The 25253-nt window shown below is 43.1% G+C and overlaps 1 protein-coding gene and 1 long non-coding RNA gene across 9 annotated transcripts in view; one reads left to right on the top strand and one right to left on the bottom strand.

The window, feature by feature from the left end:
• Window positions 1-25253, bottom strand: part of kif26ba (kinesin family member 26Ba) — a 109182-nt gene that overhangs the window by 64620 nt on the left and 19309 nt on the right. For 6 of the 8 annotated variants that reach the window (XM_061814423.1, XM_061814419.1, XM_061814421.1 and 3 more), the window contains exon 3: window positions 7143-7802. In XM_061814423.1, the coding sequence (XP_061670407.1) occupies window positions 7143-7802 (660 nt within the window). The remainder of the gene's footprint in view (window positions 1-7142; window positions 7803-25253) is intronic. The other 2 variants (XM_061814425.1, XM_061814424.1) reach the window with 1 other exon arrangement.
• The window catches only part of LOC133498041 (uncharacterized), a 38049-nt gene continuing 14401 nt past the window's right edge, over window positions 1606-25253 (top strand). The window contains exons 1-4 of the long non-coding RNA XR_009794170.1: window positions 1606-1744; window positions 10602-10737; window positions 21680-21798; window positions 23628-23736. This is a non-coding gene — a long non-coding RNA (uncharacterized LOC133498041). The remainder of the gene's footprint in view (window positions 1745-10601; window positions 10738-21679; window positions 21799-23627; window positions 23737-25253) is intronic.

Here is a 25253-nt window from a genome sequence, read left to right as displayed (position 1 = left end):
ATACGGGAGCACCTGCGAGTCAAAGTTTTCCAAAACCTTTTCATGCTATGGAATGGAAAAGAGTCTCTATATTTTGGATTGGTTGTTATCATTCTTCGGAATAAGTCATAATCAATAATAAATCAGCCCTACTACTCTTCAGTGTTTATTTAAGTTGGTCACAATGGTGGTACTTTCAGAGTTAAGGCTATTTTAAGGTAGTAAGCTTGGTGTAAGAAGTCAGAGAACCAGGGATCAGGTACTTTCCAGTCAACCATATACTGTACAGTACTTAAAACACTGATTATGTTACTTGATTGAGAATAAAGAGGTTGGGATCCCTCCGGATATGATTTTTAAAATGAAACCGAGCTCAGTAAACTGAAGTTCTTACACCATTTGACTACCGTATTTTCCGCACTATAAGGCGCACCTTCAATGAATGGCTTATTTTAAAAAAAAATTTTCATATATAAGGCACATAGAATAGATGCTACAGTAGAAGCTGTGGTTACGTTATGCATCCATTAGATGGAGCTGCACTAAAGGCTCAATATTGATCCATATATAAGGCGCACCGGATTATAAGGCGCACCGTTTGCTTTTGAGAAAATTAAAGGATTTTAGGTGTGCCTTATAGTGCGGAAAATACAGTACTTTCTTTTGTTACTTCCAGCCAGAAGATGAAAAACCTAATTTTCAGAATTTGGGGCATAAACTAACTTGAAAATCTGCACTAGTAAGTCAAGTTTGCCACAGTAAAATAAGAATAAATCTCACACAACACACTTGCTGACCACAACACAAGTTGTACTACTCTTGAAAAAAAATTTGGACAGACTTTTAAGTGCTATTGAATGAGAAAATGTGTACAAACGTTTGGCTTGTAGTAATAGTTGCACCCCCAAAAAATGTTTACTGAACATAATGAAAAATAAATAAATGATCTTTAGATGACTATAAAGTATCCAACTGGCCATCCATCAACTGAATATGATACTGTAAATATAGTTCATGTACAACACTCTTAAATCGTTTAGGACTGACTCACCACAACATTATGACCACTTCCACAATCTAATGAGAACCAGGAAAGAGTAAGACGCAGTACAGTTGCACAACACTGCCAACTACAATCACAATAAGAAATATGTTATATTAAGTGCATTGAAACTAAACTTTATGATTTTCAAAATGGCTGGATGCTGGTTTGTTATTTTGGATATTACGAAATTGTACAGGTGAATTTAATGCTGTGCCCAGTGAGTCTGCGTCAGATTTCGCCAGAATTTTGGGCGGTCAAAAAGAGGCGAAAAAAGTATGTTTATTCAATTAGCCCTCCTCCTTCTCTGCTCACTTGGTAAAAATAAAAGAGAGTAAATGTGAGCTCGTTCATCTTCATTATGAGCCAACCTCCATTTCCAAAACATTCACCACCCTCATCTGTCTGTCTTAGATTGATTGTATTTTCCCATCTGTTTCCAAAAGCAGGCCACGGTGTCGAGCAAAAAAAAAAAAAAAAAAATCCGGCCTGAAATTTAGGAAACGTATGAGGATGAAGAGTAATGCATGTGCATGTGTGTGGTCTCGTCTCTTATTATCAGGGGAACGGAGAACCTGGCTACCTTGAAACCGATCTAACAGCTTTACTGTAGCAGAGAAACAGTGGGGGAGACGCGCTGAAAAAGTCAGCGGGACAATGAAGCAGGATGTCGAAAATGCCAAGTGACGGGAGGAGTGTGGACAAGACACAAAATGAATAGAGGTGAGATGAGGTCAATGGCAGGAAATAGAAAACAAAAGAAAACCTAGTTACTTCTCTTGGTCCGTTTCAACTTACAATGGAAATCTATGTTGGTTATTCCTTTAATATCACTTTACAATACTCCGGAAAGGGTCTTTGGCCATCTTGAGATGTGTTTTAGCAATGCTATGATGACCAGAATGTTAGTCAGTCGAGAGCAGACCTCCACCAAGGCTGAAATCGTTAAACAAGTGGAGGAGTTCCTCACACTGATTCCAGTGCAACCACTCAGGAGATATCACACTAGTTGTGTGGTCATCAAAGTGGAATCCATCAAGCATAGCAAGATCCAAGAGCTGAAAGCAAATGCAGTTGTGCACCTTTTGATAGGAAATGGATTCAAGCGTATGAGGATTTTGTCTCCCTCACCGAGATAGTGTATGTTGGCCAGCAGGGGAAATGTCCTGAGGAGCTTTTGAGAGTTGAGAGCAGAAGTGAAAGCCTTCATTATTGGGAAGGATGGGATTGATGTTCAGGTATTAAGAGATCCCAAATGGGTCTTGGACTTAGCTGTTCTTGTTGACATCACACAGACAGGAGCTGTACTGAACAAGAAGTTGCAAAGCATCTCCCATGAGCAGAAGTCTTAACTCAGTCAAGTTCTGGCACTTACTGATCAGCATGTTCAAGCCATACAGAGTATTGCAACTACTGCCTCCTTCTTTTCAGATTTTGAAGAACTTGTTCATGTTCCTAGGAACCATTCGTGTTCTGAACTGTTTTTGATAGATTGAGAAGATTGGATCCGCTGAACTTTTTTTGAAAACGTGAAACCTTTTTTGAGGAAGATCTGATGCGGCCCGGCCTCATTCAGACTCGATCTCCGGCGGCCCCCGAATATGTTGAGTTTGAGGGCCCTGCTTTTATTGTACAGCAAATTGTGTCTAAACACTGCGCACAATTCTGAACAGTAAAGTTAGCAATGATGACCGAATGCTGACGTAACTGAGAAGTGCCCTGACTGGTCCACCACTTCTGTATTAGGGACCAATAAAGTACCGTAATTCCGTGCCTACAGAGCGAACCTTGTTGTCAGCCTCACCCAGTACATTTGTATAGGAAATACCATTTGGTCCATACATACGCCGCAGCTGTGTAAAAGCCACAAGTGCCCACATTGAAACGCAAGATATTTACAAAGAAAGACAGCACACAGAGAGTTTAAGGCTAGTTGTGCTAATACTAACGCTAGTGCCGTGCTCACAGGGCCGGTTAAAAAATAAAAACATACCGGTAAAAATCACTAAGACATGGCAGTAACACGCTAGTGCAGCGCTAACAGGGCCGGACCGGTAAAAGTCACTTCCTCGGCACATATATTCCACCAGTCTCACTCTTAACTTTTTCCGCTCTGGTGCCCCCTTGCGGCCGTTAGAAAAAAATGCACAAATTAGCTGCATCACCGCATAAACAAGCAGGGCTGAAAGCATGTGAAAAAAGTTGCGGCTTATAGGCCGGAAATTATGATAGTTAAGTCTCCAAACTTTTTTTCCTCACTTTTTTGTGTCAATGCTTTTAAAATTTGTCTTTTTTTCCCCCCCTTTGCTTTCTATCAACAACTATGATCCGTTTAACATGCGACATTTCCATGTCAACAAAATTCTAATGTGGTGAAAAATATGTTCAACCCGAGGGGCTCCATTTAAACTCTATGAACAATATGGCTCTTTTCTTGCCAATATGAACACGTCTCCCCCGGCATCTCCCCAACATGACTGTGAGCTCTCCTCCTATTCCACCATACAAAGCGCTTCCGATCATCACTTTTGGCAGCTTTCTGTCTGTCTCTCGTGGGTGTGGGTATAAACACCAGTGATTTATGATCCTGCTCTATTTCTCCTCTACTGCCGAACTGTCATTACTGTCAAAATTTTAAAGCAGCAACACTGACATTGCATAACTCCCACAAGAGAGAGAAACTCTGACAAAGACATGCAGCACATTAAGTCCGTTGAATCGAAACTGAGCAGTCACAAGACATTTTATAGGATACGCTGCAAGAAGAAAATAATTGAAAACATTTCCTTATTGTTTATTTTTAAAGGAATATGACCATTTGCATAAGCTGACTATTTACATGTGAGTTAATTAATTTATTTGTTTGCTGTAATAGTTCTTTGGATGTACAGGCACTATAAGTTATTACATAGACTGTAAAGAGCATATCATAATACACAACCTACGGCAGTTGAAGGTCGCCAGTTTTTATTAAGATAACAATCTTGCTCAGATGCACTGCATATCAATTGAATAAGCATATAAAGTAGTGTCCAATATTTAATTAAAGTGAAGCAAGACAGTTTGAGGAAGACAAGATAAATATGTACAGGAAATAAGTGGAGAAAAATGTGTGTGTTCATGTATGTGTGTGAGAAAGCGAGTGGATGAGTGTAAAATCTGTGGGTTACCGAGGGTGTGGGACATCGGGTCCCTAGAGTTCTAATTATCACTGTATGAATTATTACATCTGTAGAACACGTTTGCATGCTCGCACACACAGTTATACACCTCAGGATCTCCCCCGGAGTCTCTATTGTACACCTCTGGACGGCTCATCACTGCAGGCGTTTTTCCCTCCTCCTCCAATGTCTATTCCTGTTCCCTCTCTTCCTGTCTCCCCTAAACTATTTGAGTATCTTGAGAAGACTCTCAAATTACATTTCTAACGCTCTCCAGTGGTCTTGGTGACAAAAGAAATAATACAAATGAGTGTTGAATAGACGTAGACATTCGGGCCAATTTTGTCAAGGCAAAATTGTCATCAGACTGTGAAGTTGTTTGTGATACAGCGCTCATTATGATCAAACACTGCTCCGCCATAAACATATTGTGATAAGAATACCTCTCTATTAGTGTGAATTACAACTTTGAATTATTATTAAAAGAAAGACGATATTTGACAAAGCACCTGCTTTGGATCCATCAGACGGTGCAGGTGTACCTAATAAATTGGCCAGTGAGGGCATTTAATATACTTTAAAAGGGAAGAGCGAAAGGAAAAGACTCTCATAACACCGAGTGTATCACTTTGTCAGTTAATGGGTCCATGGTCTGTTCACTAATTAATCCCCAATGCAAACCCATTAGATGTCGCTCTTCTTTACATGCCTGCTGTACTAATAAAAGCAGATTATCGTCCCACTGTTTCCATTAGCTGCAGTCCTGTGAGCCAATAACAAATGAGCTAATCCATCCATCCATCCATTTTCTATCACTTATTTCATGATCATGCTAACGGGTTAGCTCCAGCATATCCCATCTGACTTTGGATTTCTCGCAAGTCAATCACAGGCCACATGTAGACAGCAATTCAGACTCACGTTCCCAAACAAATTTACAATAATTTACAGGCTTCACTTAACCTAAAAAGCACGTTTGGGGAGTGTCATTCTTGGTTCAATTCTCATGTAGCAATGGTGCAGATAATTGCAGATGTCTCAATGTGCCCTGTGATCAACTGGCGACCAGTACAAGGTGTAGCCTTGCCTGTTTGTGGTCTTAAGTCAGTTGGAGTAAACTCCAGTTCTGGCGAAGACTCTTCACATAGAACACCAGACACCTTCCGCCAACTCTTCCTCCCCGCTTAGACCCGTTTCTTCACTTTCTTACCACACTCTCCATCGTTCTGTATTGTTGAGCCCATGTATTTGAAGTCGTCCACCCTCTCTATCTCTTCTCCCTGGAGGTTCACCCTTCCTCCTCGGCCCCTCACATTCACGCACATATATTCTGTTTTACTTCAGCTAATCTTCATTCCTCTCCATTCCAGTGCATGCCTCCATCTTCCATCATAGTCCAAGGGGATTCCAGTCTAACCTCATCTGTCAGCCTATCCCTTACAACCGCAAACAGGAAGGAGCTCAGCGTGAAGCAGAACTGGAGGTAGCTGAAATGAAGATGCTGAGGTTCTCCCTTGCAGTGAACAAGTTGGGTAGGATTAGAAATTAGCTCATAAGAGGGACAGTCAAAATTGGATGTTTTGGAGACAAGGTTGGAGAGACTTAGATGGTTTAGACATATTCAGAGACAAGAGAGTCAGTATATTGGTAGAAGGGTGCCGAGGATGGAGCTGCCAGGGAAAAGCGCGAGAGGAAGACCAAAGAATAGGTTGATGGATGTTGTGAGGGAAGACACGAGGAGAGTGGGTGTTATAGAGGAGAGGATGATGCACGAGATAGGCTTAGATGGAAAAAGACGGCACGCTGTGGCGACCCCTAACGGGAAAAGCTGAAAGGAAAAGGAGAAGATGAAGAAGTTCAAGGTGCCCCCAGCGTCTGGTCTTAAGTCAGTTGGTAAACTCCAGTTCACTAAGACCCCAAAAGTGATGACTAGTATAGAGAATAGACAGATGGGTGCCATTTTGGTGAAGGAATGCAAACTCCACTCAGAAAGGCCAGAGAACAGATTTGAATGCGCCAATTACGTACCCGGGCCAGCAAGACACACTGAATGAGATCATGTAACTATTTAAATACAGTTGTAAACTACTGTGTCAAGATTCACCTATTACAGGTTTTGAGCATTGCAGACTTTTTGATTGTACAATACAGTTAGTCAGCTACATGTCTTTGATTGAGTTAGAAATAGACAGACAGACAGACGGAGGATGGAAACCAGTGCTGGCGCAGTTTCAATCGCTTTATAAAAAAAAAACCAACAAAATACCGTAATCAAAAGTCAGTAGCCTCATTTGGAACCGTCGGTGTACACCACAGCAGCTAATGCTGTAAGGCAAGAAATAGCCTGCCAACAAGACGTCCGCATACGCTCACTTCCATGTAACTCAACTAAATGAAAAGGCATACACAAGTTCACGGGCATGGATACTAACTATGGTGTACAATGTGTCAACGGCGACCCCCGCATGTAACTCTAAAGCACTATACAATATATCCACTCAGTATTTATTATACAGATTACGTATATTGTTTGGGTATCCAGGGGTGTACCCCTTGCAATTAATGAGGGATCACTATGTACTCTTATTTCCTCAAATATCATTTTCCACGCTGATATACATTGTACAAACCGCTTAAACAAATAAACGGCTCTTGAGGAACCAAAAAACCCTGCTTGTTAGGGAAGCTATATCAGAAACTTAAGTAGGGAGCGATTTCTTCCACATCCAGCAGCACTGCATAGACAGAAAGGAACCAAATGTAGACCATAGTAATGAACTGCAATTAACAGTTCTGCTGACCAATCAACAAATATCAGAGTCTAGATCCACCCTTAGGCAGGCATTTGTACAACTAAAGGCCTCCTCTCGAATAGAAGGCCTTGTTCTCTCTGACTTTGAGTAAAATCAAGGACACTGCTCATGATTTGAAGAAATATGGGAACTCCAGTGAAAGCCTACCTGGTATGGATAGAGCGTAACTCCTCCATTAGTTCTGTTCATGTGCTGATGAGCTGCTGTGTTGTTACTGCTGTTTGTACTGCAATTCCCCGAACTGTTTACTGCACTCACAGTTTGCTGTTGGGCCACGGCTGATTTTCCAGAACCGGGGGACCCGTTGCGTCTTTCCATCCCACTTCCAAGTCCCAGCGAGCTGGGTTTAGAGCCCAGTCTTTGCACTTGTTGGTTCAAAAGAACACCGGAGGTCGTTTGTCCAGCAGAAGGACTCCCGTGAGCCGAGGCGGACGGTCCGTGGCTGGGGCTCGGTGTCGGGGTCTGGCTGGGACTTGGGGAAGGTGACGGTGATGAGGGGCGGGTGACGTGTGAAACGGCAGCTGCAGATGACGGGGAAGAGGAAGGCAGAAACAAGGTGGGCCATTCCCTTGATCTGGATGCTCCCAGAGCTCCCTGGGATGCGTAGCACCCAAAGAGGGGAGGAGGGGACGAGGAGGGAGACAAATCCCACTGGTCCAGGGTGAGCACCATGCGCACGGCTTCCTGTTTGAGCTGCGTGAGGTGAGTGGCGCACACGTCACAGCGACTGTCTTGCTCGTTCCATGCCCGACGGGAACTGTTGGGGACTTGCAGCTGATCGTGGAGGAGGAGGGGGAAGGACGGGTCCTGGGGAGAAAGAGAGGAAACACAACAGTTGAGCCTGGTGAATACTGAATCACACATGACTTTATTCCTTTCACTTCACTGAAGCCTGAAAGTCATTGATGGTGTTCATTCGCTTGACTTGCATGCCGTCAGCGTGGTTATATCGTTTCCGTTCAGTGACGGTGTGAACGTGAACGTGAATGGCTGTCTGCTTAAGTGTGTATTGAGACTGACTGGGAACTGGTCTCAGGTATAGTCTGCCTTTTACCTAGCGTCAGCTGGAACAGACGTTTGCACCCTGTCACCCTCAACAGGAGGAGCGGTCAAGAAAACGGATTCCTTAAATTATCCACGTTTGCATTAAAATGCGGTTAGGGCTGTTATATCTGTCTAACCTCTTAAAAGATAACGTTTGATACAAGAGGTTAATTGCTTAAACGTAACCTTCTTAGTGTGCAGAATGGGGGGAAAAAAACTCTTTGGCAGTAAAGATAAAACAGATGCATGTGAATGAGTGAATGAAAACAAATTCAAATTGCCTCTAATCAAGTCGTACTTCATTTGTAAAGCCCAAATTATGAGCTGTTTGCTTAATGGATATAATTCAAGAATGACGCAAACAAATAAAAATCAGCTTCTCCTTTTCAATATTATTTTACTGAACCTGACAGTAGAACAAAAAACATGCCGCAGTTCTCTCTGACGACCGAAGGCGTCTGCCTGTCAGCTTCCATCAGTGAAAAATGAACTTTATGAAAGGTTGAAACGAGTTTTTGTTTGCTTTTCTGAGCTCCCGTCTGCTATAAACTGTCACTGAAGGCCAATATGGGAGGTTTGTAGCTCTTTCCTTTTCCTACTTTACTCGTGTGTCACTAATTGGTAAATCCCAAGGCCATCTAAAGTTAGCAGAGACAAAGACACACAAATGTTATCGGTACACAACCGTATAAGGTGATGACGCGTTACACCACATATCAGCAAATCTCATGGGACTTTCCAGATAAGTCCCAGTGTGCTGATTTTGGCAAAGAGCAAAAGTGTGATGGTAACCACAGAACCAAAAATCGAACTGATTGCAGCAGAGAAAAGTATCGTGCTGCTCTGCTCAATATGAGCGGTAAATGGAATATCGATTCCTCAGTAGATCCATCGCAATCCAGCGAGGGAGTGTGCGTCGATGCGAAGACGTTAAAAACAAAGTACACATAAGCAGCTGCTTTTAGACTTCTTTAATTATAACTACAGCACCCGATCATCTGTCCGCACAATGTGTAAATGTGTCACTTGATTGTCATTTTATGCAGCTAGTAAGACATTTCACCTTTCCTGACACATGGGTTACTGCGCAAAACTCAAGCGAGCTAGCAGGTTGCCTCTTTAATCGCCATCTAATTTTTTTACACTAAATTTAACGATATAAAAATGAGCAGGGGACTGATCAGGAAGTCAAAAACCAAACACTTCCATCGAGAGTTGAAGGAGGACTTTCTTTCATGGTGGATTTTCAGGTTTTTCGTAAAACCTACAAGATTCACTTCCATTAGAAAAAGCCTAGAGCCAAAAAGGTAAAGAAATTAAAAACCCACTTGTCTGGATAACAGTCATTTTTCTCAAAGCCAACTTCAAAATCATAGGCAGCCACGGAAATGTCATTCCAGGTGTGTTAAGAAGGAGAAATGGTTCCAAGATGGTGAGAGAGGCATTAGTTGAAGCAGCTGACTCGTTCCTACAAGACTTTAAAAACCAGAAATACTCTCCAGCCATCAAGGGGTACAATCGCATGGCGAGATTGGGATCCTACAAACTCAAATTCATCTGAAGTCCAGAGTTCATGGAGACTTCTGGAACTTACTCACAGAGGAAAGGTACAGAAACATGAGGAAGTGTGCTACCTACTTGACTGCATTATTGGGCTTCACTTGTTTATGTGAGTCAGCCTTTTCCCACATAAAGATCATTAAGTCCAAGAACCGTTCCACCATGGCTGGTAATCATTTGGAAGAGCGCTTGAGGCTGGCAATGAGTCAGGCCTCAAAGACAAGACCCTTCTACATTATTGTTTCTTGTGTGCACATTTCTTTTTTTTAATTTGTAATTTTATTTTCATTTTGTTGTAACAATATATGGATTGCCACGCATTTTGCAATCTGTTTGTGTCATTATTGTCAGTCAAATATAGGGTCTGTAAGTATCTGGTTTCTTCTGATATTTTTCCTCACTGGCCAAATTTTAATTTATAGACTGTTCATACAATTTAAACAATTCTCAAAAATAAATGTTTTACATTAGTAGGCAGAGAACTTAAAATTTGTCATTGTATTCTTGGGTTGCAATCACGTGATAATCGCCGCCATTTCTCCAGACAAGGAGAGGCGTTGCAAACGACATCACCATGCCAACGTCCGCAGACCCATGCGTATGCGGCGAGCGGCGGATGGTTTCTGCCTACTTTAATTCACTCGATGACGTCGCCAAAGTTACATATGTACAGAAGATCAAACTCTGAAGATATCGATCCGTATACTCTCCACGACGATGTACTTCCAAAGGATCTGAAAGACTTCCCTGAAGTAGAATATCCGGACACTAGAAATACACATGCTTATCGCTTACAAAATGATCAGAACAGATTTTCAAATAACCATTTGCCTTGTGTACTCGAGCTTCGTTCGGATCTCCACGTCTTATATTTTTGCAAGCCACTTTTGTTGCCGTTTTTTCAATAACTCCATTGTATCTTCTCCTTCATGCAATCTAATCTTTGGAACACGGAAAAATTGCTTCCCAATGTCTCTGTTTTTGCGATTTCCACATCCGTAGACGCAACAAAAATCTGGCATGATGACGATGGACAGCTGACTGCTTGTCTGCGACAATGGCGGCCAAGTACCCGGATGAACAAGCGTGACGTTACGTGCAACCCGGCCATAAGCTGTAACTCAAATGCTGAAAAAGTGTGAGTACCCAAGGGCCACAATATTTGTTTTTTCGCTGGATGCTATAAGAGGCAGCACGGTGGAGCAACTGGTTGGATCGTTGGCATCACAGTTCTGAGGCCCGGAGTTCAAATCCAGGCCCCGCCTATGCGGAGATTGCGTGTTCTCCCCGTGGCTGCGTTGGTTTTCCCAGACCACTCCGGCTTTGTCCCACATCCCAAAGACATGCAGGGTAGGTTAACTGGAAACTCTAAATTGCCAGTAGGTGTGAATGTGAGTATGAATGGTTGTTTGCTTATATGTGTCGTGCGATTGGCTGTCAACCAGTTCAGGGTGTACCCTGCCTCCTGCCCAAAGAGAGTTGGGATAGGCTCCAGCACTCCACAACCCTTGTGAGGATAGGCAGCCCAGAAAATGGATGGTGGGATAGATGCTATGAGCATTGGCCTTGATGCTAGATGCACCTAGGATCAAAACTAATGACTAGCATTCAAATGAACGAGTAGCTCGCTAATGACTTGTAGATTTTTGTTTTCTCTATTTAACGACTAACTAACTAACTAACTAAATGTCAATTACTTTAACAGTACCTCGTAATGAACCTACCGCAAAGTTGAAAGTGTGTTAGATGTGTTCACAATAACACCTTCCTGTAGACTTTCCACAGTGTCAGGGATCTTCCAATAGAGGTTTTGCTTCAGTTTTATTTTGTTCTAATTGCACAATAGTGGTTGACTTGTCTCTATATTTGCATGTCAATTGGGCATGTTACTTTCGAAATATGAAAATTCAATGATATTTTGTACTAGAACAGATTAAAGAGGACACACCATTTGCAGTGCACAAAAGCATATTCAGAGAAACTAAAAGTTAATAACAATCTTTTCCTTAAGCCTTTGGAAACTACTGGTTTGTTAAAAAATTACCACAATTTGTTGGCTTTTGTGTGTGTATGTGTGTTATGAAACATCTGGAGTATGTAGCATGAGTGTATCGGATGACTGGCTTCCAGCTTCTAAAAATACCACCAATACTTTAACTCCTATGCCAGGTGAGGCAAAAAGAACTTTACTGAATAACAAACTGGTCTAACGGTTTTCTTCAACCGAACTTGTCAACTGCGAAGGCCATTAAAAAGACATCACTTGTTGAAGCACAATAGAGACCGAGTATGTCAGTACTTTATCATCAGCGAGGCGGATCCGCAGGAAGAAAATGAATCAAAGTGATGAACTCTCCATTGAAGTCCAATCAATATGTGACATATTGAGATGCACTTCTATGAGCATCTCGTCAATAGGCACATAATCTGCACGGATCGCCACGCATTCCCACTTGCGCGCATCCATCAGAGAGACAGCTGATGAAGCGGGAAACCAGGCAGAGAGGCCGTCTAATGGAGCCAACGGGCCTCGGCCCGGCAGAGCAAATGAAAAAAAATCTTTTTCAAACAATTTGATTAGGAATGAGCGGTCAGACAGATTGGACGGTATTGGGGGGGGGGGGGATGATCACCAATGCTAAATGACTGTTCACGTCATTTAAGTATTGCGGTCCCTCATACAGTTTGGTCGTCTAACAATTCAGAATTTCAATTGCCCAAATTTCAAACATGAACCCAGAATGGCAACGCCGTATGCCAAATGAAGCAGATTGCAACCAATCACTTTTCTTCATTAGGGTGGTGCAGGTGAGCTGGAGGAGGGGACTTTGGGTAAAATGCGGGGTACACTCTGGTCTGGTTGCCAGCCAATCGTAGACCATGAGCATCATGTTCATCTCCAAAGATGAACTGCTAAATTTTATGTTATAGTATACACCGGTGGAAAATGCCTCGAGGATGCTCGTGGAAAAGTACAGAGAAGGTCAGAAGTAGCTACATTGTGTCTTTGTAGACCTAGAGAAAGCCTATGACGGAGTACCAAGAGAGGAACTGTGGTATTGCATGCGGAAGTCTGGTGTGGCTGAGAAATGTTAGAATAGTCCAGGACATGTATGAGGGCAGCAGAACAGCGGTGAGATGTGCCGTATGTGTGTCAGAAGAATTTAAGTTGGAGGTGGGACTGCATCAGGGATCCGCCTAGAGCCCCTTCCTGTTTGCGCTAGTAATGTATATGCTGACAGATTAGACCGGATTCCCCTTGGACCATGATGTTCGCAGATGATATTGTGATATGCAGTGAAAGCAGGGAGCAGGCAGAGGAACAATTAGAAAGATGGAGGCACGTACTGGAAAGGAGAGGAATGAAGATTAGCCGAAGTAAAACAGAAAAATGTGCATGAATGAGCGGGGCGGAGGGGGAAGAGTGAGGCTCCAGGGAGAAGATATAGCGAGCGTGGACGACTTCAAATACTTGGGGTCAACAATACAGAGAAATGGAGAGTGTGGTAAGGAAGTGAAGAAACGGGTCCAAGCAGGTAGGAACAGTTGGCGGAAGGTGTCTGGTGTCCTACGTGACAGAAGACTCTCCGCTAGGATGAACGGCAAAGTCTATAAAACAGTGGTGAGGCCGGCCATGATGTATGGATTAGAGACGGTGGCACTGAAGAAACAGCAGGAAGCAGAACTGGAGGTGGAAGAAACGAAGATGTTGAGGTTCTCGCTTGGAGTGAGCAGGTTGGATAGGATTAGAAATGAGCTCATTAGAGGGACAGCAAAAGTTGGATGTTTTGGAGGCAAGGTTAGAGAGAGCAGACTTCGACTGGTCGCCTGCCAGTTGCAGGGCAGATTCTGACAAACATCCATCCATTCCCGCTCACGTTCGCACCTGTGGGCAATTTTGATCATTCGTCGAAGCTAACGTGCATGTTTTTGGAATGTGCGAAGAAGCTGGCAAACCCCCAAAAACCCCACTCTAGTAAAGGGAGAACAAGTAAAGTCCACCCCCGTGAGACTGAATCACCATGCCGCCTGCAACCAATCTCAAAATTTCAAATTTTTTACACGAACTCTTCCAGACCCGAATGTGGTTTAGTATGGCAAACTGTCAATGTACTGCACTGTCTGACACACATAAGCGGGTGTCTATTAATAAAAGGGCTGATACGCTTTCAATCAATACACCTTCTGTGAGTGTGCGTCCACAAGGCACCATTTTATTTGATTTTAAATTGCAGCGTCTCAACCAGAGACCTGGTTGTATCAACAAACCGCATGTCCACACACACACACCACACACACACACCACACACACACACACACACACACACACAATTTGAGTTGGGATAAAAAGTAGCTTGTTACCTGCACAAACTGCCGAGAACATGAGTGTAAACATTGACATACAAGCAGGCAAGTGTCCAAACACGGATAATCCTGACTGGCGTGACACACGACACACGCAGACATCAGAGCATCGAGAGGTGATTGGTTCGCAGTCCGTTCGCCGAGATGTCTGTCATATTCACAAATGCATGTCTTGACTTTTCACTGTAGCCTCAATAATCTGTCCGTGGATGTGCTAGATATGATAAACAAAACAGAGCCCGAATAATATCAGCCCACATATGATTTGTCAGTCTCCTCGCAGTCCAACTACCCATGTTTTTACACCATTTAGCCAGTTCAGGGTCACTGTGGTGGCTGTAGTCAATCCCTGCTGGTTCAGTGAAAAAGGCAGACACATGCCAGTCAATCAGTGGGCAGTTGTGAATCGGCCAGTGAGTCGGAACTGACCCCATGCCAACTGCACTTGAGTGAACCATTACTTCACCAACAGCCCACGTTTAAATGGTCCTAAATTTTCAATGCCAAGAGCAAGAAACTGTTAATTAATTGATTTGAAGACCCGTAATACAAACAATTAGCTGCTCATCTATTGGCAACAATGAGCTTTAGGTCACTTCCTAATTGGCGATTGTTGGGTTTCACATCACTATCAGAGGCTGTGACTTGGCCGAACTCAGTGTTGAGCATACACAGAAGCACTGAGACGTGACAATCAAGCCTTTGCTGACTTTGGTGATTGTTGTATACTTGTATGTGCTTCCTGCGTTAAAGAAAACCTAAAAAAAAAAAAAAAAAACTTGCCTTTGCCAGCAATGTTCTGGCAAATTGTCTATAATGCTTTTGTCTTTTAATTACTGTAAATGATATCCTAGCAAATGCCAAATGTTGCCCCAGTCTTTCCTGATTGGAAACCATTTACAGTGACTCAGCGTTTGCCAAATCATTGTGGAAAAATTAACATTTAATCTCATTTGTCTCCTTTCCCTGCAACTATCAGCCAGTCTCGCAGTCACGCGCACACGCACAGAAGAAGCAATAAAGTGGACACGGTGTTCAGTGCTTGAGATGAGGGCTTTATTGTACCAAATTAGAGGGATTTGGGCAGCGGCCAAGCTCCCTCATTGAAAACACGATCATGAGAGCTGAGCTCTTGGATGGGGGATTCGGGATATTGCTGGTGGGGGTGTCCTGAGAGTGAGAAGCATTTTAGTGTCCGCAGTTCACAAGCATATAGCGTGCATCCATATCATTGAATATACTTCTAGATTTCACCTTTCCACTCTAATTCTATTTGTAGTTGGCTATCTTTACAAACAGGAGTAACTTTGGAGGTTTGACTGCATCGGATTGGTCCAAACACCATAAGTAGCAGAGTAGTTGTCGTGTGTTATGTTCAGAAACAAGCACCAGTTATAGTGAAGAAAAGTATTTGAACACCATGCTATATTGCAAGTTCTCCCACTTAGAAATCATGGAAGGGTCTGAAATTTTCATCGTAGGTTCATGTCCACTGTTGTTGTTTTCCTTTCGGATTGTCCCTTTCGGCCACAGGCATATATATGTTTGACACAATTTTTACGCCGGATGCCCTTCCTGACGCAACCCTTCTCAGGGTGTGGAGGCCCCAGTGGGATACGAACCCACAACCCCTGGTTTACCAAACCAGTGCTCTAACCACTGAGCTACGGGGCCTCCAGCTGCATGTCCATTGTGAGAGAGACAATCTAAAAAGAAGACTCCAGAAATCACAATGTATGATTTTTTTTTAACGCTTTATTTGCGTGATACAGCTGCAAATAAGTATTTGAACACCTGAGAAAGCCAATGTTAATATTTGGTACAGAAGCGTTTGTTTGCAATTATAGAGGTCAAATGTTTCCTGTAGTTGTTCACCAGGTTTGCACACACACTCCAGGAGGGATTTTGGCCCACTCCTCCACACAGACCTTCTCAAGATCTGACAGGTTTCTGGGCTGTCGCTGAGAAACACGAAGATTCAGCTCCTTCCAAAGATTTTTTATTGGGTTTGGGTCTGGAGACTGGCCAGGCTTCTTACGGAGCCACTCCTTGGTTTTCCTGGCTGCGTAATTGTCATGTTGAATGACCCAGTCATGACCCATCTTCAATGCTCTGACTGAGGGAAAGAGGTTGTGCTCCAAAATCTCCCAATACATGGCCGCGGTCATCCTCTCTTTAACAGAGTGCAGTCATCTTGTCCCATGTGCAGATTTACACCCCCAAAGCATGAGGCTACGACCCCCATGCTTCACAGTAGGGCTAGTGTTCTTGGGATGAAACTCATCATTCGTCTTCCTCCAAACACGGTTAGTGGAATTATGACCCAAAATGTTCCATTTTGGTCTCATCTGACCACAAAACATTCTCCCATGACTCCTCTGTATCATCCAAATGGTCATTGGCAAATTTAAGACGGGCCTTGACATGTGCCGGTTTAAGCAGGAGAACCTTCCATGCCATGCACGATTTCAAATACCAAATATATATATATAATATAAACATAGGTTTTCTCAGGTGTTCAAATACTTATTTGCAGCTGTATCACACAAATAAATCGTTAAAAAAATCATACATGGTGATTTCTGGATTTTTCTTTTTAGATGATCTCTCTCACAGTGGACATGCACCTACGATGAAAATTTCAGAGCCCTCCATGATTTCTAAGTGATAGAAGTTGCAATATAGCAGGGTGTTCAAATACTCATTTTCTTCATTGCATGTTGACAAACAAGCACCAGTTAAATGCATGAAAAGAAACGGCATTTCATTTTTTTTTTTTCCGTAGATGATGCCATACTGCGTTGAAACCATGATTATTAACTTTGTTAGACATGTTAGCACAGAGGTGGTTAGATAAGAATGTCTTCTTGACAATGAGTGCGCTGCCTGTTCCCTCCATTCCCTCGTCTGTTCATCAGTATTCCGAAAGCGGCTCCATCAGTCTTGGGACCAGATAGTCGATGTGTGCGCGTTATTCATTTCTTCCGACAAGGGCGGACAGACACGGCGCATGCAGTACGTGAGGGAGTGACAGAAAGAATGTTGTGAGGCTAAAACACTGGACGGAACATTGACCTCAGCGACTCGTGGTTCGCCCGACAATCAGTCTACGCTGTGTGGCACTGATTGCGTGCGAGTGTGTGCCCGTACAGACTTGGCACCAAGGAATGCTATTACTGAGATTTCATGGTGGATGTCAAGTCCACTGTGTTACACCCGCAATATTTTCTCTGCTCAGTGGAAGACGTTCAAGTACACAGACTGTCAATCGGAACGTACACACATAGGCACCTACGGCCTTGAGCAGAGCGCAATGAACTGCAGTGGCAACTGGGCATTCAGTGGGAATTTAGCCATCTTAATACTGTACCGCCACTGTTATGTTTCAGTTCTGGAAACTATCAGTGCTACACACAAAAACAATATGACAGCACGGAAAATGTGCTACGGACATCTTCAGAATCGATTGCCGTCTAATATCATGACAAGAACGTACTGTAAAAGTAAATAAATTACACTGTATCCGCCACAGATTATGAAATGTATTAACCTGTGGAGATGGCTTATCAACTGTTTTTGCTAGTCGAACATGGCTGGAACGAGTTTTATTCTGATCACCCAGAAGGCGCTGATGAATTTGAACTTTAATAAGTCCGTAGTCACTGATGGTGTAGTTGTACACACGCCTGACTTTGGTGTGGGCAGCGTGGGATCGATTCCCGCTCAATGAGGGTGTTGATATCTGCCCTGCGACTGACTGATGACCAGTTCAGGATGTAGTCTGCCTTTTGCCTGAAGCTGGCTGGGTTCGGCTCCGGCTCTCCCGTGACCCTTGTGAGGATAATCGGCTTGGATAATGGACTTTAATAAGTCCCAAAATGGTGAAATTTGCATTATTGCACACATTACATGAAATTATTGCAATAATTGCGCAGCAAAATATGTCTATATATGTTTAACCAACTTTCTGATGTGCTCAAATTTGCCTTACATTGCACAAATCTACATAAACCTAAAGAGAACCTTGCTACAATCATGGAATTCCTAGCGTGTTCCTAGTTCTATATTGGGATGTGAATTGGACTGTGAGGTCAATTATTGTGCTTTTTCCGACACTCCAGACACACTCAAATATTTCAAAGTGAGTCTCGCTTACCTCCTATTTAACATTATCGTTGAAAGAATCTCAGGTAACGAGTGGATGCAATTGTTCTCGTATCTTGCTTGGATCTTCAATTACATTTCCCGATTTGATTTGATTTTCTTTGTCCCAAGGGATTCATTCAGTAAGTAACACAGGGAATTGAACAGGTTCCTCGCTAAAGATAACAGCAGCAAAATGATGTACTGTATAATAATTAAGTAGAATACACATGCATCTGCTATCACACTGGAAACAAACACAAACAACAAATCGCAACAATAAAACAATTAGCTTTCGCATGTCATACTTTTATGCGATAGAAAACCATGTCAGGTTGTGAATATCTGGAAGGTGGTTCGCTGTGCCCACTGCCGTTGCACGTGTCGTGCTTGTCAGGTACTACCACTAGTTATAAAATGCGATGTTTATAATGTAAGTGTCAATGCAGCCCGCATCTATTTTGTCAGATCTTTTCACCTCAAAAAAAGAAAGACAATGACAGGAAAATTGTAATGTATGAAGCAAACGGAATGTGTGTGTGTGTGTGTGCACGCGTGTGCGTGTGTGTAAAAGTGTGTGTGTGTGTATTCAATATAATCAGTTCCAGAAGAGTGACCACGGAAGGCAATCCATTCGGTTTCCCCTCCAATTCTCATTTAGCTGCCTTCATCTATTCGCTCTCATCCGCTCTATGATATGAACGCATAAAGCCCTATTCCCCAGCAGGTCTGGACTCAGTGAATTCATGCAGAAGAGACGCAGACGGTCGCCTGCACCTGCACTCACAGTCCACACACACACACGCACGCAGGGCAGAAGGCGAGAGCGTGAAGTCACGATAAAAGGATAAGCCGGGAGTAGAAATGGAAACAGAGTGAAAAGTGAGTGTGAAAATGCTCTAAATTTCACGTGGGATCGCCGGTGATCGTACAATATGAAATCATGATGGAGAGTGACTGCGTGTTTATGTGTAAAGGATTGTGTAGTGGAGTGCAGAATCAAGGTCAATGAGGCAGGTTATAAATGGCTTCAGATCCACACCAAACACATCGAAGGCACAACAACCGCAAGAAGCGCCAAGATGGCTTTTGTCTCTTTGGCACATTGTCCATGTTTTATCAGGCCGTTGCCGTTAATTGTGTGTTTTAAGTGGCCCACGCACATCTTCTCGCGCTCGCTATAATCCTTCTCATCCAAAAACCAAATCATGATAAAAATCTAATTAAATAACAACAATATCTCTACTCATTTGCGTGGCGCTTTTGTTAGGACACATGAATGGTTGGTAGTATTTTAACGAGGTTGTTTAAAATAAACAACAACACAATATGGCTGTCCGTTATAAATTGAAATGTAAGTATATAATAAAATGTATATCATCAATATATAACATAATATAATACCCAGCCATTCATTTTCTTGGGCGCTTATCCTCACAAGGGTCGCGGGAGTGCTGGAGTCGATCCCAGGTGTCATCGGGCAGGAGGCGGGGTACACCCTGAACTGGTTGCCAGCCAATCGCAGGGCACATAGAGACGGACAACAGTCACACTCACAACCACAACTTGGGCCAATTTAGAGTGTCCAATTAATGTTGCATGTTTTTGGGATGTGGGAGGAAAGCGTAGTGCTCGGAGGAAACCCACGCAAACTCCACACAGTCGGCTCCGCGATTGAACCCGGGACCTCAGGATTGTGAGACCAACGCTTTCCATCTGACCCACCGTGCCCCTATAATATAAACGTGTATATTAATTTATCCATCCATTTTCTTTGCCCCTTATCCTCACGAGGGTCACGGGGAGTGCTGGAGCCTATCCCAGCTGGCATCGGCCAGGAGGCGGGTTAGACCCTGAACTGGTTGCCAGCCAATCGCAGGGCACATTGAGACAAACAGTCGCACTCACAATCACACCTAGGGGCAATTTTAGAGTCTCCAATTACTGTTGCATGTTTTTGGGATGTGGGAGGAAACCGAAGTACCCGGAGGAAACCCACGCAGGCATGGGGAGAACATGCAAACTCCACACAGGGAGGGCTGGGACTGAACCCTGAACGCTTTCCAGCTGCCCCACCGTGCTGCCTATGATATAATCATGTATATTAATATATGTAATCTAATAATGTAATCACAAAGTTATTAAAACAGATCCAATTTTAATATCTTGGGGGAAAAAGGTAAAAAGACAAGTAGGAAAAAGTGCAATATTTGAGAAATGTGGGCAGTACCAGTGGTAGACATTTCTGCCTCACAGTTCTGAGGATCAGCGTTCAAATCATATCTTTTGCCATCCTGCATGGTGTTTGCATGTCACATGGTCCTCCATGCGTGTCCGAGTTGACTGACGGCACTCCGGCTTCCTCCCACATTGCACAAACATTCAAATTACGTTATCCAAAGAATAAATGTGTCAATCAGTGTGAATGTGAGTGTGAAAGGTTGTTTGTCTATGTGTGGCTTGCGATGGGCTGGCGACCAATCAAGGGTATACTCGTCTTTCCCCAGGAAAAGCATTCCAGAAAATGGATGGGTGGGCTATAAGAAAAGCACACAGAGCCACACCGAATCCGCTTGGCAAACAGATTGGGCCAATTCTAAGAATAACAAAATCGCCACAAGCTGCAGGGATCAGCATCCAAGCAGATTGGGAGCGCTTTGATTGATTTGATTTCCCGAGGAAATTATGTAAATATGGTTGTCGTTCGTCGTAAAATACAGAAATATTGCTGTAAAAAACAAATACTCGTGCATATCAATAAAGCACATGTAGTTCTTTATGCTATTTCAAGCAAAGGCCAAGCAGCAACTCTTGACATAATTGGAAACACCTTTTGCTCAGTTTATGCCAGTTTGCAAGATTTCGTCATTTGGTTTTGTTGACTGCAAGGAGCAGAAAAAGCCAATGAAGTGATTTGGGGGAAAGGTGGGACAGTTTGACACTATGCAATTATATATGAAAAGTTGGTATTTGTGTGGCGTGTAAATTAAAATGGCTGACTGGAAACGAGACAGCTTGTCGTGAATGTCCACAAATCCACTTTGAATCTTTCACGTTAAATGTTGACACTTTTTTTTTGCGTCATTATGTTGTTCCCTCTTATTCCTTTTCTGGAAAAATCCACTTTAACCACCCTTGTCGTTGCCCATTTCGTCATATGATTCAGTAATGACTTCAGGATACCGCATAAACATGCATGTCAGTGAACGCGTCTACATGCATCCCCACGTGACGCTGACGTATTAATAAAGAAAATATGCAATGATGTTTGCATTGCCATGGCAATCGACAATTAAATAGCACGCCGGGCTTAATAACTGCAGGGCAATGTAAATAACTTGCTGCATTATCATTCAATATATGGCAAAAGATAACGCGCTGTGGAGACCCCTAACGAGACAAGTCGAAAGGAAAAGAAAAAGAAAATTATCATTCACTTTCGGTGTGCTTGCGTCTTCAATTTTGGATGTTTGTGTTCCCCAAGCGGCCGCTGAGCAGTGAGTAATTTTGGTCATCTCAACATGTCTTCAAACACAAACTTAAACCAAAGAGCCGTGTGAAACTAATTACAGTTTGCTCATCAAACGCGACCCGACCTCCACAAGGCAGCGTGGCGGCCGTCCGACAGAGTGTGCCCGCGTGTGATGTGGATCCAGATTCCGTCGCCGCTAACGGCCTCCTATAAATCACCGTAAGTGTTTTCTACAATGCATCACCGTCCTCCAAAAAAAAAAAAAAAAAAAAACACACACACAAGCGCCATCCGCACCACTGCCAGCCCTTGAATTATGAAGGCTGTCTGCTCTCTCTTATAACGCAAGCAAGTACTTCCTCAGTCGGGCAGGCCGTGTTCAGGTTTTGATGAAGATGGGAAATAGATGGTACAACTTGTCTTTGATCGACTACGTTCGTGCAAGAACCGGAGACCGTGTAACGGTCTACGGATAGTCTTTTAAAGCACTTCCGACGAGGACGCTGATGAGAAGCTTCGGCTTGAAAGAGGCGACTTTCATGCAGCGATTGACAGCCGTAATTAATTGGTCGTAACGATACCGCGGATTAACCTTGGGTGAAGCGCTCACCGCAAAAACAAGGTTGTGCGCGGTAAGCGCCGCCGCGCAGCGGTGCAAAAATAGGATGGCATGACCAGTCGGTGTTTGTAGTGGGATAATAAATTGTCTTAAGTGGGTACAAAATACTGAAAACAGATGCTCCACATGCAGCGATCACGTCAACATTTTGGTGCCCTACTTTAAACGAACAGAACTCTGGGCCTCTCCCCAAATTTGTTTCGCCAAAGGGTTCCACCATTAAGAGTCATTATGGTGGCAGAAATGATCTTGAGCTTTGTGAGAACTGAGCCCTTTCTCTTCAAAGAACTACAGGGCAAAGTAACTTGTCCGTCGCTTCTCAACAGATCAGATTACATGAGCATGACCAAGTGTTTTGCAATAGGGATGCTAAGAATCTATTTACCGATTTATGATACCGATATCATTGCCGTTGAGGCAAAATGGAGTCTCACCTTGGTTGTACAACATGACAGAACCTATGGGAAGTTCAATTGAGCTATTACATCTGGCAAATCCTTCAATCAGGATTACTCAGATAAACATCAAACTGGCATTGAAGCAGGACTTGAGAAAATCTCCCATCACATCAAAAATAAATATGAATCCGCTGATTGATTGTCAGTGTATTGCAAGAGTGTTTCTGGGACCTTAAAACATTCAAAGGTGGATCTAAGAAGTGAAGTTCTTTGAAAACACACTGTAGTTTTTTTTCACCGACACGTTTATTCGAGCTTCAGTTTAGTTATGTGCAAGTTTGTTGCAGCCAAAATAACAACAATGAACCACAGAACTGTTGTTGTTTGTGCTTACGATTATTATGCAATGAATGCACTGCTGCTGTATGTTTACCTTAAAACCCGTATACTTTGAGGCAGTTTAGCAATAGCACACACCCCTCTCAGGGTCGCCACAACGTGTCATCTCAGATGAACGCACATATTTGTTTGGCACAATTTTTACGCCGGATCTTCAAAATGTACAATGCCAACTGCTGGCTTGGTATGTATATTACAACATTTGGAATTGTTTTGCTTTTTTTGTTGTTGTTTGTGTGTCAATGGGATCATCGAAACTTTTCAAAAAAAACAAAGAAATATTAATAGATTTTTGTCCTGCAAACATACATCAGCTTTACTTTTTATGGTAGTCTATATGTCCTTTATAGTTTATCGCCGATTATTGTCCTCCATCAACTTTTGCTCTCCGTAGTTCCCTTGAGCACACCATTGTTGCACCACCATGGAATCTATCTTGCTTTCTCAATCTTCCCGCCTTTCTCTCTCTCTAACTCTCTTTCTCTCTCTCTCTCTTTCCTTAAGTGTCTCTGACATTGATGTATTGTTTGTGGGCTCAGGTAATCCATCTTTCCTTGTCCCAAACCTGCATACACAGTCGCACTGCCCTCCCTTACCACTCTGTCTCACCCTCCATATGTTCCTCCTTCTAGCATCCTTCCATCCCAAGGTTAGTGAGAGATGCTCATGAGGGCGATCTGCCTGACAACTCCTGCTTATATGCGGTATAAGTACCTCAAGCCTCCCTGTTCTGGCTAAAAGGTGGGTGAGTCTTTCTCGTGATTTGAGATAGGGTTGAGGAAAATACACAACTAACATCTACAGTATATACAATACATGAAATCTATCTATTCATCATTTTGGAACCTTGTTTAAAAAAAATATGCGCCAATGGGCCATGAAACATTAAGCAAATGTAAGTACTTTATTATATACTACTGTTCTAGACAGTTCTAACACCGCATTGTCCATAAACGTGACTAAAATGATAACAATAAATACATTTCAGGATCCATCCATCTATATTCTGCACTGTCTCTCCTCATTAGGGAGAGGGCTGAGCTCAAACTTACGCTACCAGGCGGCTTTGGGTTATAGACGTTGTACACCGTGTATAGATCGCCAGTCAATCACTTCCTAAAGCTTTCGTTAGGTCAGTTCATGCCTCCATCCACTCGTAAAATGGCCCAAACTATAAAGAGAAAAATCAACCAAAAGCACCAAGTAGCTCTAAGGCAGGACGGAAAGCCAATCTTTAAAGACGAGTGTGTGGAAAATGGTGAATTTGGGTCACACACAACACAAAATAAACATACCCCCTCTGAGTGTGCACTTGGACCATCTTAGCAGCCTCTTTAACTAATGCGCCTCGCAAACGTTCGAGCCAGCGCCAGCCGAGTGTGCCTTCAGGTGTCAGATTCGCACAGTAGCACCCATTCATACGCGCGACCTCCTAAGAGCAACCACAGTGGACCACTGTTTGCGCTGCTCCCCCGGGGGGACGGCAGACACTCCCCGAGACGTCATTGCTTAGATTCAGACATATTGCACGTCCGCACAGGGACATGGGACCTCATCGACTGAGTCAAAGATTGATTAAGAGGGTGCGTCTTCACTTCACAATTATGTTATGTATTACATCATCTTATTTGATTTCCAAACTGCTTTTACACATGAATGGTGGGTGTCGCAGAGACTCTGAGATTCCAGGTTGGTGGGAGGGATGCGTTTGTGTCTTTCATCATCTGTCATGTCACTTTGTATTGCTTTTTAAGTACAAAAGGTGCTAGATAAATGAAGCATTCATTGATTGATTTACTGATGTGGCAAGATGATGGTTGGGTTAGCATGGTGGTTGGGTTCTGGATTGGAAGCTGAGCCTTCCCGTGTGGACTTTACATGTATTCGCTGTGCTTGCATGAGTTTACTCCAGATGCTCTGGTTTCCAAATCACGGATATTCGGCAAACCAAAGCCTCAAAATTAGCCCCAAATCTGACGATGACTGTAAATGATTCTTCGTCTATCTCTTCCATGCAATGGACTTGCCCAAACTCAGCTGGGATAGGTTAGTTACCAGTGACCCGAATGACAATAATTCTCTGTCATCTGCTTATCTGGAACAAGGAAGTAAAGAACACAAATGGGGGAAAGCATGGAGGGTGGGGGCATAAAACATAGCCGAATAGTGAGCGAGCGGGGTAAAGACAGAGAATTAAATTGGCTGTTTGTTCCTCGCATGCGCCTCAGTCAGACAGTGAACAGCCTCAAGCGGTTCAG

Source organism: Syngnathoides biaculeatus, chromosome 3, assembly GCF_019802595.1.
Source record: "Syngnathoides biaculeatus isolate LvHL_M chromosome 3, ASM1980259v1, whole genome shotgun sequence".
NCBI lineage: Eukaryota > Metazoa > Chordata > Actinopteri > Syngnathiformes > Syngnathidae > Syngnathoides > Syngnathoides biaculeatus.
This window is presented reverse-complemented; position numbering and strand designations above follow the sequence as displayed.